Raw genomic sequence first — 15,548 nt, 5'->3', positions numbered from 1 at the left:
TCACCGAAAAATATTTTATTGCAAAAAAATCGTACGACAAAGGTTTTGTGCGACCATAGAAAATAAAGGCATCTGATACTTGCATTCACATAACACAATCATCTCACAATTGCGCTTTGCCCTGTTCTCTTCCCCACCCAGACCCTCTTCCCAAAGTGTATAATAGCACCAGGATTCAGTGTGTGAATTGTTCACTGTAAGGCCCATGTTTTGTGTCCATTGCCCTGCGCCCACCCCCCTCTGGGCTTATTCTTGGCATTCTATCTTTGTTTTGCACCCCAAATGCTTCCTTGCCTTACTACGCAAAGGGCCAACAGTTGCCAACGTTAACTCCGGTAAAAGGGAATGTTAACAGTGGGGAGCCTTTGCACAAAGGGAGAAAAAGAAATGGGAAGGTTAATGGCAAGGTTAAGGTAAAAAGATAAAACAAGGCACCCATCGCCAATGCAAACTTCAGCTGCTCATTCCTTCAATGATGGATGTAGCCTCTTAGGAGGAAAAGCACCAGTTAGTGACTTGGGGGACATTACAGGAGTTGAGAGGGACATGGTTGTCTGGAAACACAACTGGGGACCAAAGTGGTTTTTTATGTAACCCATCACAAAGAACCGAAATCCTTTTTCCACTTCAGAAAATGTCCCAACTAAAAACAAACTGGGCTTTTCAGCTGACAAAAGGATGCACTAATGAGAAATCCTTTTAATTCACCCCTCCCAATGACTAGTTGGTCTTATAAGTAACGGGTACGAACTCAGAATTTCACCTATTAGTGATCAAATATTGCGTGTAGCTGGTTGTACCCCTGTTTCACATTCAACAGCAGCAAAAACACCTGCAAATTAAAAGGATCTCTCACCGGGCAATGGATGCCACTCATGAACAACGGAATTTGGGAACTGTTTCCCTCTGTGGTGCCAGGGCAGGTCTTAAGAGGATAAGGTGTAAAGCTTCAAAAAGTGGTTTCTCGTGGAGATGGCTCACTGGGCTTGCTTCTCCCTGACCCAAACTCCCCGCTGTTTTACGACCTCCAATATTTTTTTAGTGAGTTAATGGCATGGGTGCACCGGTTTGTAGAAGATAAACCATATTCCCCCCATTTTAAAAAAATAAAACGCAACCCAACGCGAATGGCATATTTGGGCTCACACACTACAATTCATCACGCATCTTGTCTCCTTTAGGCCTCACTAGTCGGCCAATGAAAAGAATGGAGTTGGTCTTATTGTCTTTGATCAGGAAGAAGAACGGGTGATCTGCGTAGAAGAGCTTTGGGTTTTTCATCTCTTCCCGGGCGTAGATGTCGCCTTCAAAGGGGTTCCCTTCTGTGTCCCACTCGAGGGCTGCAGCGTGGAAGACGTTGGAGAGGTAGAGATCCTTCTTGCCCGAAATCTTAGAGAGGTCGGCCTTGTTTTTGTCAACGGCTTCTGTTAGGCCAAGATCAGCCAAGTGTTTCTGGAAAACGAGGGCACATATATATGATATTCTAATGGATTGTTGAATATTGCTTTACAGTGGTACCTCGGTTTATGAACTTAATCCGTTCCGGAAGTCCATTCTTAAACCAAAGCGTTCTTAAACCCAGGCATGCTTTCCTATAGCAGCAGGGGACTCAGTTTACAAATGGAACACACTCAGCAGGAAGTGGAACATGTTCTGCTTCCAAGGCAAAGTTCACAAACCAAAACACCTACTTTCGGATTTACAGCGTTCTTAATCCAAGTTGTTCATCAACTAAGCTGTTCTCAAGGCAAGGTACCAATGTATTTGACCTGTTGTTACTGTTACTTTTTTTGTATTGGATCGGACTCTTACTACATGTGTGATCTTTGCTGTTTGATTCATCATTTCTTCAGCTTATAAACCACCTTGTTCACAGTAATATACAAAGGCGGTATACAAATTATATATATTTAAAAACAATGCAATTAGTCAGATGTTTTCCAATACACATTCCCTTGGTAATCGACTTCCCTTCCACCCTTCCATGGTTTCCTCACATTATCTATTACTGCTGCATATTATAATTATTTGATACCTTCTTTCCTCCATCATATTCTCAGAGTAACTTTTACAGATGAGCTTACTCCAAATCTGCTAGCATTTTAACACACACACACACACACACACACACACACACACACACACACACACAGAGACAGAGAGACAGAGTGTTGTACCTTGGAAGTCGAACGGAATCTGTTCCAGAGGTCCATTCGACTTCCGAAACCAAAGCACGGCTTCTAATTGGCTGCAGGAGCTTCCTCAAAAGCCGCACCGAAAACCAAGGTACGGCTGTTATATAATCTACAAATGTTTTCCAATCCTCCTTGAAGGCTGTCTTGTCCTGTCCTCCAGTTTTATGAGTTTAACTTGCAAATTCGGCATACAGTGGTACCTCGGGTTAAGTACTTAATTCGTTCCAGAGATCCGTTTAACCTGAAACCGTTCTTAACCTGAAGCACCACTTTAGCTAATGGGGCCTCCCGCTGCTGCCGTGCGATTTCTGTTCTCATCCTGAAGCAAAGTTCTTAAGCCGAGGTACTATTTCTGGGTTAGCGGAGTCTGTAACCTGAAGGGTATGTAACCTGAAGCGTATGTAACCCAAGGTACCACTGTACTCCCATCCATTTCAACTTCTGCCCTTCTTTCATATGCCACTTGGGGGCATCAAGTACCCTCCTCACAGCAGTAGTCGCATACAGAGAGCGATTCCTTTGCTCCTATTAGTGTACAAATGAAAAGCGAGATGCAACGCAATGGCGGTACTCACATGCAGATCGTGGCTGACTTCCAGGCTGACTTTGGGCAGGGAGATGGCGACGGCTCGCTGCTTCATCTTCCCCAGCCAGACCTTCAGCTGTTCCCGGGTCAGCAGCTTCTCCAGCCTCTCCAGCGGCTCCACGTGGTTGGGCATGATGAAGATCATGCTGGACAGCTTGTGCGCCAGAGGCATCTCCACCATCTGCAGGTTCTCCGCCTCATCATTGAAATAGTTGTACAGCCCTGCGGAAACAAAGGGGAATGAGTCAGCGGCTGCAGGGAGACAGGCAAGGGGTGAAGCAGGCAAGTGCGCAGCGGCACATCGATGCAGACTGCACTATTCTTTTCTGCCAATTATTTTTATAGGGGTTTCTATGGAGGCAAGGCAAGGGAGGCGGGTGGCGCTGTGGGTTAAACCACAGAGTCTAGGACTTGCTGATCAGAAGGTTGGCGGTTCAAATCCCCACGACGGGGTGAGCTCCCGTTGCTCGGTCCCTGCTCCTGCCAACCTAGCAGTTCGAAAGCACATCAAAGTGCAAGTAGATAAATAGGTACCACTCCAGCAGGAAGGTAAATGGCGTTTCCGTGCGCTGCTCTGGTTCGCCAGAAGCGGCTTAGTCATGCTGGGCACATGACCCGGAAGCTGTACGCTGGCTCCCTCGGCCAATAAAGCGGGATGAGCGCCGCAACCCCAGAGTCGGCCACAACTGGACCTAATGGTCAGGGGTCCCTTTACCTTTACCTTTATGGAAGCAAGGCCAAACAGTACCAAGAACAAGGAAAAAAATTAAGCAACTAAAGAGCAGTCATGCCACTTAGGAGCAAGATTAGGGCTGGCCGATGTCTGTTTTTCAACATCGTGATAGTTCACCAGCTAAACATCACAATATAAACCACTTTTAAACGCCATCTCCAACTCCTCGAAAGATTCCATCAATGGTGTCTCCTAAAACATCACTTGGGAAGACAGGTGAACTAATGCCAGTGTACTGGAAGAAGCAAAGATCACCAGTGTTGAAGCAATGATTCTTCAACATCAATTTCGTTGGACTGGTCATGTTGTGAGGATGACTGATGATTGTCTGCCAAAGCAACTACTCTATTTTGAACTTAAAAATGGAAAGCGTAATGCTGGTGGTCAACAAAAGAGGTTTAGAGACTCTCTCAAGGCAAATCTTTAAAAATGTAGTACAAACACTGACAACTGGGAAACACTGGCCTGCGAGCGCTCCAGTTGGAGAACAGCCTTTACCAAAGGTGTCATGGGCTTTGAAGACATTCGAACTCAGGACGCAACAGAGAAATGTGCTAAGAGGAAGGCACGCTTGGCAATCCACACCGTGGTCAACTCCCGCCCAGAAACCAATGTCCCCACTGTGGAAGGACATGTGGATCCAGAATTGGCCTCCACAATCACTTACGGACTCACTGTTAATATCGTGTTTATGGAAGACAATCTCACTTGGCTACGAGGGATCGCCAGGAAGAAGAAGACTATGACTGCATTGATGGCATGTTCCAGAAGATACCCACAAAACACCCATCTGGAGGGACCCTACATTCCATCTTACTTGGCTACAAGGGATCGCCAAAGACACTGATATATCACGAAGTGTGAAATAAGGATGGAGCCACGCAGAGGCGAACGGGGCCACGTCCTGGAAAGTGTTAGCAGTCTAAAACTGAAGCTTTTCCAGCCAAGAATGAGGCTGGCCTCCTTTTCCAGGCTCTCTTACCGGTGCGGTGCATCATGGGAATGCCAACCGTGTAGGAACGCGTCACCATAAATCCACGATTGTCCACCATCTTGTGATGGAACCTTTCATCCCAGTGAGCTGCGGAAGCAAAGAGATGAAGCAAGGCCGGTTAACAGCAGGACGGACTGGTTTGTTGTATCTCATACATCTGATTCAATCGCGCGCGCCCCTCCGGCCACAATTCAAAGAACACACAGCCTGTTTCTTGCTTTGTAGCTGCGGTTTCAGGCGTTTCAAGAAGCCAAACCCAGAAACAAGGAACTTGCACAAAACACAGCTACCGGCATTTTGACTGGCACTTGCAGGCAATGCTATTTAACACTATTTATTCTGTGCCGTCTTTACATTAGCAGGCCAAATCCAGGGTGCTGATATTAATACACAAGCCCTTAGCAGCTTGGGATCGAGGTATTTATGAGTGCCTCTCCCCGGGCCAGCCAGCTTGCACCCTGAATGGATGCCCTTTCAACAATAGGTGTTGCTCACTGAATGGTGACTCAGAACAGGGCCTTCTCTGTTGTGGCACCCACAGTTATGCAACTCCTTTCCCCTAAAAGGAACTAAATGCGACCACGCTGTTGACGTCTCGTTCTTGCATGTGCCCAAAGCCCACATTGAGAATACAGTGGTACCTCAGGTTAAGTACTTAATTTGTTCCAGAGGTCCATTCTTAACCTGAAACCGTTCTTAACCTGAAGCACCACTTTTGCTAATGGGGCCTCCAGCTGCTGCTGCGCCGCCGGAGCACGATTTCTGTTCTCATCCTGAAGCAAAGTTCTTAACCCGAGGTACTATTTCTGGGCAGCGGAGTCTGTAACCTGAAGTGTATGCAACCCGAGGTACCATTGTATTGCCAATCTCTCATTACAGCCCTTTACCAATTGATTGATATTCCTCTGTGTCTGATACTTTCACTATATCTTCCATTTTATTTATATTATTACGGTTATCTTAACGCTGTCAGCGTTTTCAGCAGTACACCATTATTTCCCATATATTCAGTAAACGTTTTCCAACCTCTAAATGCATGTTGTTCATGTTCTCTTATTCTACATGTTAAGCCTCAAAGCTGCGTATATTCTGTCAACTTGAGTGGCCATTCTTCTTTGGTTGGGACCTTGTTTGTTTTCCATTTCAGAAACCCTTGGTTTCATCCAGTAGGGCTCTTCCTGCTAGATGAACAATTCCACCACTCCTATCTGGACCCCACATGCTCAGCAAGAGCTCAGGGCTTGCACCCCAAAACCACCCTCTCCGCCGGCTTCCACTTACGCTTGAAGAACATGGCGTTGACGATGAGGGCTCCGTCCGTCTTCTCCACGTCCTTGGTGACCTCGGGCAGCTTGCCGTCGGTGGTCTGGGAGGCCCACTCGTTGATGGACTTGAGGGCGCTCCGCTTGTCCCGGAAGTTGATCTTGGAGTGCTCGTAGTTGTAGTGCTTCTTGCTGCTCTTGACGAAGTCGTCGGCGAAGCTGATGGAGCTGGGGCCGTAGAGGCGGCTGCCCATCTTCCAGGTGACGTTGCGGGCCGTGGAGTTGCTGACCTCGCTCAAGAGCTCCGAGAGGCCGCTGTGGACGTAGTCGTCGTTCAGCTTGTCGGCGCTGAGCAGCGCCTTGGCCTGCGAGGCCGTGGTGGCCTTGCCGCCCAGGGACACCAGCCCGAGAGAAGATGCCACCACCACCGGAGACACCAAGATGTTCTCCATGTTCTTCTCCTTGGCCATGGCGTGGTAGAGGTTGAAGGCCAGGGTGGCGCTGCGGTCGGCCAGGGCGGCCGCCTTGTCGCTCAGCTTCTTGTCTCCGGGAGAAGCCTTCTTCTCGCTCTTCTTCTTGTCCTCCGGGGGAACGGCAAGGACCAAGGCACAGAGCGCAAGGAGTCTGATCATCCACATGGTGGCTGCCATGGACGCTGGGAACCAGCTGAGCCTGCAAGGAAACAGAAGGCAAGGATCAGTGAGGCTGAGCCGTCCCGTTTCCCTGTTCCTTCTCCAACCAGGAGACGTATTCTATGGGTGAAGAAAACCACCAGCGCTGGAAGGGCCTATGTAGTGAATGGATATGGCTAAGTGGCAGGTGGGTGTAGGGCCAATCAAGGAGTTTAGTGATCTGACATGGTCTTTTCTTCCTGCCTGTGTTTACTTCCCCTCTATCTCATTAAAGCTATGGTTTTCCCAGTATGGAAGTATGGAAGTGAGAGCTGGACCATAAAGAAGGCTGATTGCCGAAGAATGGATGCTTTTGAACTCTGGTGCTGCAGGAGACTCTTGAGAGTCCCATGGACTGCAAGAATATCAAACTTATCCATTCTTAAGGAAATCAGCCCTGAGTGCTGACTGGAAGGACAGATCCTGAAGCTGAGGCTCCAAGACTTTGGCCACCATGCAGCTATCTGCACTTCCTTGTAGGACCACGAGAGGGAGCTTTTGGATTCTGAGAAAGTTTGAGTATTTAACGGTCATCCCCCACCCCAAAAAATCGTATCACAATCTTATTCTTCCCTTTAATTAAAAATGTGATATATCCACTACTCTCCCTGCACCTGAAAAGGCTTCGTTTCAGTATGCAAAAAAATAAAAAAATTTAAAAAAATCTGCACCAGCCGTTATTCTGGGAAATACCATTTTTTTTATTTATAAGACTCACCTTTTCCCTCCTAAAAAGTAAGGGTGTGTGTGTGTGCGTCTTACGGAGCGAATGCAGGCTGCGCAGCTATCCCAGAATCCAGAACAGCAAGAGGGATTGCTGCTTTCGCTGTGCAGCGATCCCTCTTGTTGTTCTGGCTTCTGAAATTCAGAATATTTTTTTTCTTGTTTTCCTCCTCCAAAAACTAGGTGCACCTTATGGTCTGCTGCGCCTTATAGAGCGAAAATTCGGTACTTCTGGCTGAATGGTGTTATTTATTTATTTTAATCCCAGAGCACAGACTCAGGCAGCAAGGCAACGGGCAGCCTCTCCCAGAGGGAGGAGAGATTCTCTTGTGACTCCACATCAGGGCTAACTGTGAATGTTCCCACTAAAACATCTGTACCACATCTGTCCCAAATCCAATCTCTGGCTACATCCCATAATCTACGACCGCTCGTGACGCTAGGTGAGGCCGATAGGACTTGGAGTCCAGCGACATGAGGACACCAGCCTTAAGGAAGGCTGGAACGGGTTGTTAAACGCTTTGGATTTGTCCAAATTGGCTAAGTGCCTCAATGGTGCAGTATTAATAGCAGCAATTTTAATGTTGAACAGACCACTGTATTTTAATACAGCCGCCCAGAGTGGCTGGGGAAACCCAGCCAGATGGGCACGGTATAAATAAATTATTATTACTATTATTATTCCGTGTGTTGCTCTGGTTACAGTGTTCTGCTGCACCAGAAGTGGCTTAGTCTTGCTGGCCACATGACCCGGAAAACCTGTCTGTGGACAAACGCCGGCTCCCTTGGCCAATAAAGCGAGATGAGCGTCGCAACCCCAGAGTCATCTGCGACTGGACTTAACTGTCAGGGATCCTTTACCTTTTCCTATTATTATTATTGTTATTATTATTATTATTCCGCTTTTCAGCAATCTGGTGCTCTCCATGGGATCTTAGCGCTCTAGAAGGGACCCAGGGGTCATCTAGTCCCACCCCCTGCAATGCAGGAATCTCAGGTCAAGCATCCATGACAGATGAGCATCCAACCTCTGCTTTAAAAGGAAGGAACGTCCAAAACATCAGATGTTCCAAAACCCCTGGAAGGCACCAGATTGGCAAGGGCCAGTTCAGACAAAACTCTTGTTGAGCTTCCACTCTGCTCCCAATTCTGAATTTTTCTTCCCTGATCCCATCTGGCAGGTAGCCAGGACCTCATCCAGCTGCGCTCTGTGGCACTATGCCAAGGGTGGGGTCTGAGCTATGTCCTCTTCATGCAGCAGAATAAACCACAGCGAAGGAAGTGGGAGAAGCCATTTCCCCCCCTCCCCCCCCCGGGACATTCCATGCAGAAAGCGGGGGGCGGGGGGAGAGAGCCACGCAGGCAAAACGGAAGCAATAGGCGCTCTGCAATTAACTCCTGGAAATAGCACAGCTTTCCACCGTGGGGTCAAATTATAGTTCCGAGCAATGCAGATAGTTTAAAAAGGTCTTTTGGTGGCGGTGGTTTGGAGGGAGCAGGGATGGAGATAAAAAAACACAAAGGCTTTTAAAACCAGACGTCTTCTTTCTTGCTAGATATATTCTGATCTGGTTAGAACCAGTCCCTGGTTAGATCTGGCGGAACAGGATCTGCAACGTCCACTTTGCGAAAGACACAGCCTGGAGCAGCGGTTCTCAACCTGTGGGTCCCCAGATGTTGTTGGACTACAACTCCCATCGTCCCTGAACTCCGGCCTTGCTAGCTAGGGGTGATGGGAGTTGTAGTCTAACATCTGGGGACCCACAGGTTGAGAAAGAATGGCCTGGAAAGTCACTTTGGATCTCATAGTACTGTAGAGCTGGGATTATTATTAAGGCAGTCCTGTTCAGGGAAGTGTTTAACGTATGACATATTAGTGTATTTTTGGTCTATGTGGAAGCCGCCGAGAGGGTCTGGGGAAACCCAGCCAGATGGGCGGGGTACAAATGATTTATTATTATTATTATTATTGCCCAACATGGAGATCAAACCCATGACCCCGAGCTTAAGAGTTTCATCGTCTTTCCCAATGTGTCTTGAGCAGCTGGTGCTTTTGCAGCTATGCTCCAGCAGCATATTCGGCAGTAACAAATCCCCTACGACGGCTGTAGCTTCGGCCAGCAAAGATTTACTCCTCTGTAGTCCGCATGGCTAACACTCCCAAACTGCAGCAAAAGCTGGACTTCAGCGGTTAAGCAAACAACGTTAGCGGTTTGGATATGACAGACAGGGCCTATAGGGGAACCTCTGGCCCTCTATATGATTGTGCCAATTATAATGATGAGTTGTAATTTGAAACATCTGGAGCAGGAATGGTGACATCTTCCAGATGCTGGTAGACTCCATCTCCCAGCAGCCAGCGGTCAAGGAAGATGGGATATGTCGTCCAAAAACATTGGAGGGCAAAAAGTTTTGCTACAGAAGCAAAGTAATTGACTGCTGGGGTTAAACTGCTTGTCTTTGAGAACGTTAAGAGTGAGCTCGCCCGGAGTTGCCAGACTTAAGAGCTCTCAATCTCCAACATACTCTCCTGGTCTGCCCCGCAGAGGACCTTAAGGTCCACAAATGGCAACATTTTGGAGGTCCCAAGTCGCAAGGTGGTTAGGTTTGTCTCGACTAGGGCCAGGGCCTTTTCAGCACTGGCCCTGACTTGGTGGAACGCTCTGTCACAAGAGACCAGGGCCCTGCGGGACTTGACATCTTTCCGCAGGGCCTGCAAGACAGAGCTGTTCCGCCTGGCCTTTGGTTTGGACTCAGTCTGACCCTTATGTTTCCCTCCCCTTAAGGTTTTGATTTATGGGCTACTATTAAAATGAGGCTGCATTTTAAATTGTATTTTAACACATATTTTAAATTGCTTCCCCCCCCCCATTCTGTTTTTATTGTAATTTTACTGGTGTTAGCCGCCCTGAGCTCGGCTCTGGCCGGGGTATAAAAAAATTATTATTATTATTATTATTATTATTATTATTATTATTATTATTAACAGCTCTGCAGCCAAGGAGGAGGAAGATACAGGAAAGTTTCTACGCTTGTTCGTCACCTGGGTCTGCAGAGCTGTTAAGACCTTCTCTGGGTTGTGAACTGACAACCCAATTATTTTCAGACCTGCCGCTCCACCATCCACAAGGTTTTCAGAAAGAAGGCGCTGTCGAGGCTCTATATCAGGTTCCCAGCAAATAAAAGCGTTTTAACTCTCAAAAAGGTGATTTTAGCTTAAACAGGGTTTAACAAAAAGGTGATTTTAGCTTAAATAAGCATTAGGTGGAACTGAGTGATGCAGTGACCTGATCAAGGGGGTTGTTGAAAAAATTTTTTTTGCAAAAGGCAGCACTCTTTCAATTGAAAAAGCAATTTTTTTGGCGTTTTTTTTTATTGGAAAAACAATTTTCGTGGTTAAAAAAAAAAGCTTTACAATTTTCGGGGTATTCTGGTTTTTACTTTTTGAAATATGGCAACCCTATAGGAACTGCTGGGCCAAGCTAGCTATTTTGGATGCTTTTCCTGGACCAGGTTACCCTGTCTCAGGGCAAGACAGAAGGCTTAAGGCTTCAAACCTATCACTCTAACCCAGGTTCCTTAAAAGCTACAGGGCGCTAGCTTTTAGGCGTTATTTCATTTTGGATGTGTGGTGTGACAAGTGTGGAGGGTTTTTGTTTTGTGTTTGTTGTTCTTCTAAAGATACCTTGGAACTTTCTCTTAGTGTGGTCAACGTTTGGCTTTTTCATTCTGAAAAAAAACAAGACAAATCAGGCAGTTCCCTCAAGGATCCGAGAACATTTGCACAGAACAGATCAACAGGATGCTTTAAAAATTACAGTTTACATGTCGGCGGGCCAGGAAGGAGGACGGAATCAGAGGACGCTGCTAGTTAGGAGGTTTGGAGCGGTTCCTTTAATTGCAGGAAACAACTTTCTAGACCTCACCATTCCAAACGGACTTTGAAATCAGAAGGGGACCAATCACAGAGCAACGTGGCTGCCCCTCTGGAATTCCTGCCTGCAAGCCAATGCCTGGGCGGTCCTCCTTCTTGCTGTTTTGCATAGCCCCTCCCACTTCCACATGGCATAATGTGGATAGGGCTTCCAAGAAAGAGGGAGGGGCCTCAGGGCCAGGTGGGCGGGGCCAGCAGCTGTGGAACTCCCTGGGACCATAGATATGCGGGAAAAAGAATTTGGGTGCCCTAATTGAGCAACCCTCCTCCCTTTCTGAACCCAACTGATGGTGCTTCGAGAGCAGTTTGTGAGATTTGGGGTTGGCAGTCCTGGGATTTCAACTTTTTTTCAATCCACCCTTTAGGAAATTAGTTAGCTACCAGCTTTGGAATGTTAAATATGCAATTATAAGCATTTTAGGAAACCGGTTAGCTACCAGCTGTGGAATGCAAAATATGGGTAGAGCTTGTGTTTGCCACGCACTTGAATCTTAAAATGCTGGTGCTTTTCCTCTACTGGTGCAGCCAGTTACCTGGGAGACCAGGGTTCAAATCTCCACTCAGTCATAAAAAGGTTCCTTGGAGCATTTAAAAAGGTGTGGCAGAAATGAAAGAAATATGTATCATGTTCCAGAAGTGTGCTAAAACATTCCCCAAGCGAATGGGCAGGCTGGAAAATGCACAAATCGACCTCTGGCAGCGCATAAAATCAACACTGCATCCTTTGCAGTGTTCCCTCAGCGCTACACATAATGAAGCCCCTCCTATGTCCCTGACTGCCCCCACACGCCACGTAAGCAAGCCGAGGCAAGACCAGACACCGAGAGAGTTAGCAATGGTATGCCGTATCTAAACCAAAGCCAGGCGCAGTCTGCACAAATTACCCCTCGTCAAAAAAGCATCTCAGAAAAATATCGCCCACAGTTTATTCGGATGCATTGCAAAATTGGGGCTTTCGTGGAATTTGGTTTATTTTGGCAAAACATTTTAAATGGAGTGACCGGGGATGGGGAGACAGAGATGCTGACCTGTTCAAAACACACCCATCAAAATGTAAGCCATTGTCCTAAATCTCCTTGCTAAGCTGTTGAGACTTTTCCAGGAGGGCCGGACACTCATTTTTAAAGATAACCATTTTTGCATTCTGCGTTGGATTTCAGAGTTTGCACGCGAAACGTGACAGCATTTCTCGGGTTACCAAAAGATCCGACCCTCAAAAGTTAAAAAACAAAACAGATTCTGGGTTTGCAGACAAAGAAACTGTTATGTCACAGCAACTGCATTTTAGCAAAGAGGTAACATTTTGTTAGGTGTACATGAGAGCACAATGCACCTTTTTGAACTTGACTTTCTTTTACCTTTCCAAGCTTGGCTTATCGGGGGAACTCTGGGTTCCCACGGCAAAAAGGGAGGATGGGTTTACACTTCTCGTTTCATATCATAGGCGCCCTCCACCACATTGGACCTGAAACAAGTCTGTCCGCTATGATTCTGGAACACCTACCTTTTGTATTTATTCATCCAGAGAGACAAGGGATGAACCGTATGGAATTATTTTTGGAGATTCCAAACCACAAACCCTTTACACTGACCAAGATGCTAATTCTGCTCTCTTTTGGGGGGACTTAACCCCCCCCCCAAAGTTAGTGGGGCTTGCAGCTTTTAGCTGTCCCTTGCAAGGCACTGATGATGACAACAGGTTTTAAAATATATAGCTATTAAGGGCACATTAAGTGAAAGGAGCTGCTGCCTCCTTGTTCTGTTTTCTGGGTGCATTTGGTTGTTTTCTGCGGGAAGCAAGATATTGGACTCCAAAGGACTTTTGAATCTGATCCAAAAGCAGGTCTATTCCTACCTTTTAAGGCACTTAAACTTCTCTCATGTGTTTAGCGTTGGTGAAATTTGTACCCTCTCTGCCTCTTTCCACTTCTTCTGCCATCCCCAAATATTTAGTGGGTGCCTGCCACTCCAACCCACATTTGAGACCTTTGGGCATCAGGGTGGGAGTGGGGAATAACTCAACATTTAACCTGGAACACCCTCCCCCAATCTAGGCACTGAACGCAAAGTATAGTACCACATCGCTACCACCAAAAAAACAAACATCCCTTCTATGGGGCCAGGCTTGTATAATCGGGAGCATCCTTCCCCCACCCCTGCTACTGTTTTTCCCCCGCGGGAGGGACGGGGGTACATTTCCTCCAGCAATCTTTCCATGCAGTCAGCAGCAGCCGCGAGGAAACCGGAGCAGGCTTAATCCTGCCGGCAAAAGTTGCAGCCAACTAGCTCGCAAGGCCCAGGAATAGCGCTTGGAGGAGGGAGAGAGAGACGGGGCGGAGGCGGCAGCTGCTGCTCCCCACAAGGAAAAGGGCGATCTCGCGATCCTCCCTGCTCCGCCTGCTCTCCAGGAGATCCCGGGGGTCCCTCTCGGCATCCGCTCTCCAAAGCCGGGTCCTAAAGCGAGCGGGCGCACGGGCATTACGCGCGCCCTGCAGAGCGCACGGCGAGGCGCATCCTAGAGCGCAAGATGCGCCCCACTTGCGTTGTAGTCCAACAACATCTGGGGACCCACAAGTTGAGAACAGCTGGACTAGATCAACCTTGGCCTCTCTGGCTACATCACTGTCAGGAGCCCCCACCTAAAGCATTTCATTGTACAGCCTGGATAACTCAATTTGGATAGAGCCTGGTGCTGACAGTGTCAAGGTTGCAGGTTCGATCCCTGACTGGGACAGCTGCATATTCGTATTTTCAGGGGGTTGGACTAAATGATCCCCAGGGTTCCCCCCAACTCTACAATTCTGTGATCCTGAATGCGGAGCCCGGAGGCGTTGCATGAAAAAGCCACCTTCCCCAAATAAGGAGAGCTCGACGGCTCACCGACGCGTCTCAAAGGTCCCGCCTGGTGGCGACGGAGGGGGTTTCTTTTGAGCGCACCCCCCAAAAGCCGGCAGAGTCAAAAGAATCAGCTACAAAAGGAATCCAGCTTTGCGAAAAGGAAAGGAAACTGTCCCCCCTACGCCCCAGCGAAGTTCAAATCCAAGATCAGCGCCACCCTGAGCCTTAATCCGAATTCACGCCTGGGGCAAGCGGGGGCTAAGGAGGCCACCCCGGCGCGGGCCGTTCTCCTGCCAAAGCCTCGGGACCACGACGGCACGGCTTCTCCCAGCGGGGCTTGCGCAGGAGAACCACCCGCAGGGAACGGACGCCTCGCCGTCCGCAAAGGGAGAGTCGCTTTCCCAAGCAGGGCAGGCTTTCCAAAAAGGGAAACTCCCCAAACCGGCCTTAAGGAAGATTCGCGCTTCCTTGGGAAGAAGTCCCGCCGAAGGTCAAGGGGCTTACTCCCGAGTAAGCGGGCACTCGCCACGCGCGCAAGCCGCGCCGGGCTCCCCGAGAGTTGCGCAAAAAGTCTCCAAAAGGGGCCCCCGCTCACCTCGGAGATGGCGCTCGGGCGGCGGAAGGAAAGCCGGGCTTCTCTTTGCGCTTTCTGCGACGCGGCGGCCCGGAGGAGGGGGCTATATAAGCCCGCGAGAGAAACTTCTGGAAAGTTGTGATGGGTGGGGGGAGGAAAAAGCGCTCTCCAGCTGCGTCTTTGCGGCAAAGGATGGCCCCCCCCGTCCCAAGCAGCGCTCTTCTCTCTGCCCCTCCTGCTGCTCCCTCCCGGCCCTGCAGGGTCCTATAGAGAGTCCCGTTTCCAGGCGCACAGACGTCGCTCTGTCTCCTTTTCCCTCCCACGTCCTTTAAGCTCTCGCTGCAGTTCGGCATGAGAAGCGAAGGGTTTTTTTGAAACGCTGCAAACGTGAGCTGTTCTCCCTTCCACCCACCACCTCAACCCCGGTCCTAAGTGGAAAGGCAAGGCAGGAGAAAAGAATGGATTTTATGCATGTGCTGGTAGAGTTGGGTCACCAAGTCCAACTTCCTGAAATGCAGGAATCTTTTTGCCCAACGTGGAAGAAGAAGAAGAAGAAGAAGAAGAAGAAGAAGAAGAAGAAGAAGAAGAGAAGGAAGGAAGGAAGGAATTGCACCCACTTGACTCGGTTGCCTCAGCCACTCTGGGAGGCTCCCCCAAAAATATTAAAAACACAATACAACATCAACCATTAAAAACTTCCCGATACAGGGCTGCCTTCAGATGTCTTCTAAAGCTTACATGGTTACAGTGGTACCTCGGGTTAGATACGCTTCAGGTTACATACGCTTCAAATTACAGGCTCCGCTAACCCAGAAATATTACCTCGGGTTAAGAACTTTGCTTCAGGATGAGAATAGAAATCGTGCTCCAGCGGCATGGCAGCAGCAGGAGGTCCCATTAGCTAAAGTGGTGCTTCAGGTTAAGAACAGTTTCAGGTTAAGAACAGACCTCCAGAACAAATTAAGTTCTTAACCCGAGGTACCGCTGTACTCATCTCTTTGACATCTGATGGGAGGGCGTTCCACAGGGCAGGCGCCA

The 15,548-nt window shown here is 48.3% G+C and overlaps 1 protein-coding gene across 1 annotated transcript; it reads right to left on the bottom strand.

Moving 5' to 3' along the window:
- On the bottom strand, nt 1–14,863 carry SERPINH1 (serpin family H member 1; the record flags this gene model as incomplete). The annotated part of the gene is given in 7 exon segments (XM_081909902.1): nt 1–1,452; nt 2,771–3,003; nt 4,497–4,595; nt 5,790–6,442; nt 14,532–14,659; nt 14,662–14,712; nt 14,714–14,863. Coding segments are annotated over 7 exon segments (1,617 nt in total). The 3' UTR covers nt 1–1,149.
- Nucleotides 14,864–15,548: the final 685 nt, after the last annotated feature.

This window comes from Podarcis melisellensis, assembly GCF_964234715.1.
Source record: "Podarcis melisellensis genome assembly, chromosome: 4".
NCBI classification, from domain to species: Eukaryota; Metazoa; Chordata; class Lepidosauria; order Squamata; family Lacertidae; genus Podarcis; species Podarcis melisellensis.
This window is presented reverse-complemented; position numbering and strand designations above follow the sequence as displayed.